Source organism: Eptesicus fuscus, chromosome 8 (assembly GCF_027574615.1).
Source record: "Eptesicus fuscus isolate TK198812 chromosome 8, DD_ASM_mEF_20220401, whole genome shotgun sequence".
Taxonomy (NCBI): Eukaryota; Metazoa; Chordata; class Mammalia; order Chiroptera; family Vespertilionidae; genus Eptesicus; species Eptesicus fuscus.
In genome coordinates this window covers 51,343,860-51,346,416 of record NC_072480.1, presented here as the reverse complement: position 1 = coordinate 51,346,416, position 2,557 = coordinate 51,343,860, and the positions used below count along the sequence as shown (strand labels likewise).

The following is a 2,557-nucleotide window of genomic DNA, read 5'->3' as shown; positions in this document are numbered from 1 at the left end:
TGGAGTTGATGGCCCCCGTGCAGCCCTGATCTAGGGCTTCTGGGAAGCATTCAGCTCACTAAATGGCACCCGACTCTTTGTAAGAGTTCAGGAATCTCCCTTATTGTTTAATTCATTCCCAGGGAGTGACTTTGGAATAAGGGAGGCTAGAGTATATACCTTTGGTACAGTTACTTGTGCAAATAGAAGTATTTTAAAAATTACTAACCCCCACATGAGAACAGATATTGAGAAGGCCTGACTGATAGATCTTTATTCTTTACAAAAAAAGATATATATTTTTTTCCGTTTCTAAAGATAGGTTTGTTTTTTACTTATTAGCAAAGCATATGCCTGTAGAAAATTTGGAAACATACAAACTGATAAAGATGATTAATAAACCTCTAAATCTTACTACTTAGATCTATTCATTTTTAACCCTTTAGTACTCTTCTTTCTGAAGTTCTTTGATACATATGTATGTGTGTGTGTGTGTGTGTGTGTGTGTGTGTGTGTGTAGATATATATATTCACACATTAAGACAGGCTGTATTTACAGTTTTGCTCCTTTTAAAATAACATAAAATCATTTGAAAATATTTTTCAGTTACATAATACTCGATCTCATAGATTCATAGTATAATTATTCATAATTCCTGAGAATTTAAGCTCTTTCTAACTCTGCTTCATTGTGTATACATATTTAACTGTATTTTTTATTATTTTCTTAGTAAAGTAGTTATTGAACTATATGTGCTGAAAATAAGAGTATTTTTTTCAACTACTGATATATTTTAAAAATCATTTTTTACAAAAACCTCTTGTTTTTACAGTAAAACTTACAAACACAAGTCCTGATAGAAAACACTTTTAAAGTCTCTTAACATTCTGAAATATCTCATTCAATCACTGGGAAAAAAAAACAATTATATGGTAGTGGAGTTTATGGCAACTAATAAATTCATATATTGAGGAATAAGAGAAAGAGTGATATTTCAAAATGCCCACTACGTTGTTAATATTATGTTATAGCTTTAGAAAGCTCTATAGTAAAGGACATCATCTATATATATAAAAGACTAATATGCAAAGTGTCCTCTTGGGAGAACAGGAGTTAGATCACTCACTATGATGTGTGCTGATCATCAGGGGGCAGCGTGGAACATGGCGGGCGACCAGTGGCAGCGACAGGCACTGAGGGATCAAGGGAAGGAGGAGGCAGGGAGGAGGGGAGGCAGGGGAACCTGATCAGCCCTGATCACTGGCCAGGCCTAGGGACCCTACCCGTGCACGAATTTTGTGCACTGGGCCTGTAGTTTGATTACTAAATATTGAAGATCTAGTGGTAAATATAAATACTGAATGTGGGAGGACTTTACAGAAATAGGAAAGACTTAAAAGTATATACAAGAGAAAATTAAAAAATCCTGTATAATAAAAGCCCAGGGACCATAATGGCATAATGACCAGAATAACCAGAGACCAGAACCACCACAGCCCCTCCTTGGGCTGGCCCAGCCCCCCAGCAAGTGGTTAGGGGTGATCAGGTAGGCAGACAAGTGGTTAGGGGAGATCAGGTAGGCAGGCAAGGGGTTAGGGATGATCAGGTAGGCAGGCGAGTGGTTAGGGGCAATGAGGCAGGCAGGCGGCAGAGCCCCGCAATCGATTGCCTCAAAGAGGGAGACCTAGGCTACAGCCTGCGGGAGGGATGCTGGGCAGCGGTGACAGGAGGCGCTGGCAATGGTGGATGCTGCAGGGCGAGGCTGGCGCCACTGCGGCTCCTGAGCGGGTATGGTGCCTGCAGCTTGGCCCAGGCCCCAGGGTCACAGCCTCCTCCCGCGGCTTCTGCAGGGCTGGACTGCCACTCCTCCTGCTATGATGCCTGGGCATATCCCAGACCCTTCCATGACTGTGGGCTCTCTGCTAGGGCTCGCCCCCCTGACCAGATTCTCCAGCTCAGCCCTGACTGCAGAGGAGCTGAAATACACTGACATCCACAACATTGGGGCCATGATCACCCCTTTGCACTTCCTGGAGGTGAAACTGGGCAAGAGGCCTCAACCTGTGAAAAGTGAGCTAGATGAAGAAGAGGAGTGGAGGAAAAGGCGCTGGGAAAAGAACAAAGTGGTGGCAGCCCAATGCCGGAACAAGAAGAAGGAGCGGAAGGAGTGTCTGCAGTGGGAATCTGAGTGGCTGGAGCTCATGAATGCAGAGCTGAAAACCCAGATAGAGGAGCTGAAGCAGGAGCGGCAGCAGCTCATCCTGATGTTCAACCAGCATCGCCTCACCTGCATCGTCAGGACCGACAGCATTAACACCCCTGACTCAGAAGGCAACCCACTGCTGGAGCCGCTGGAGAAGAAGTGACCATGGGCTGGGAGGAGGAGGAGAAGGAGGAGGAGATGAGAAGGAGGAAGAGGAGGGTGCCAGAGGGCTCTTCCTTGCTGCATGAAAAAGTCTTCAATGAGGCTCAGCACAGCCAGCATCGGCCGGGCTTTTTTGTGAAACTCAGATCAGCCACACCAGGGGAAGAAACCCAGGCTGATGAAACCCAGGACCAAGCGCTGAGACCAAAGTA

The 2,557-nt window shown here is 45.1% G+C and overlaps 1 protein-coding gene across 1 annotated transcript; it reads left to right on the top strand.

Moving 5' to 3' along the window:
• Nucleotides 1-1,827: 1,827 nt before the first annotated feature.
• On the top strand, nt 1,828-2,346 carry LOC103290439 (jun dimerization protein 2-like). The gene has a single exon (XM_054720240.1). The coding sequence runs from the start codon at nt 1,855-1,857 to the stop codon at nt 2,344-2,346; it is 492 nt and encodes a 163-aa protein (XP_054576215.1). The 5' UTR covers nt 1,828-1,854.
• The last annotated feature ends 211 nt before the right edge of the window (nt 2,347-2,557 follow it).

Excerpts from the sequence above, each read along its gene's own strand:
- LOC103290439 (XM_054720240.1), top strand. The coding sequence starts at position 1,855 with ATGATGCCTGGGCATATCCCAGACCCTTCCATGACTGTGGGCTCTCTG.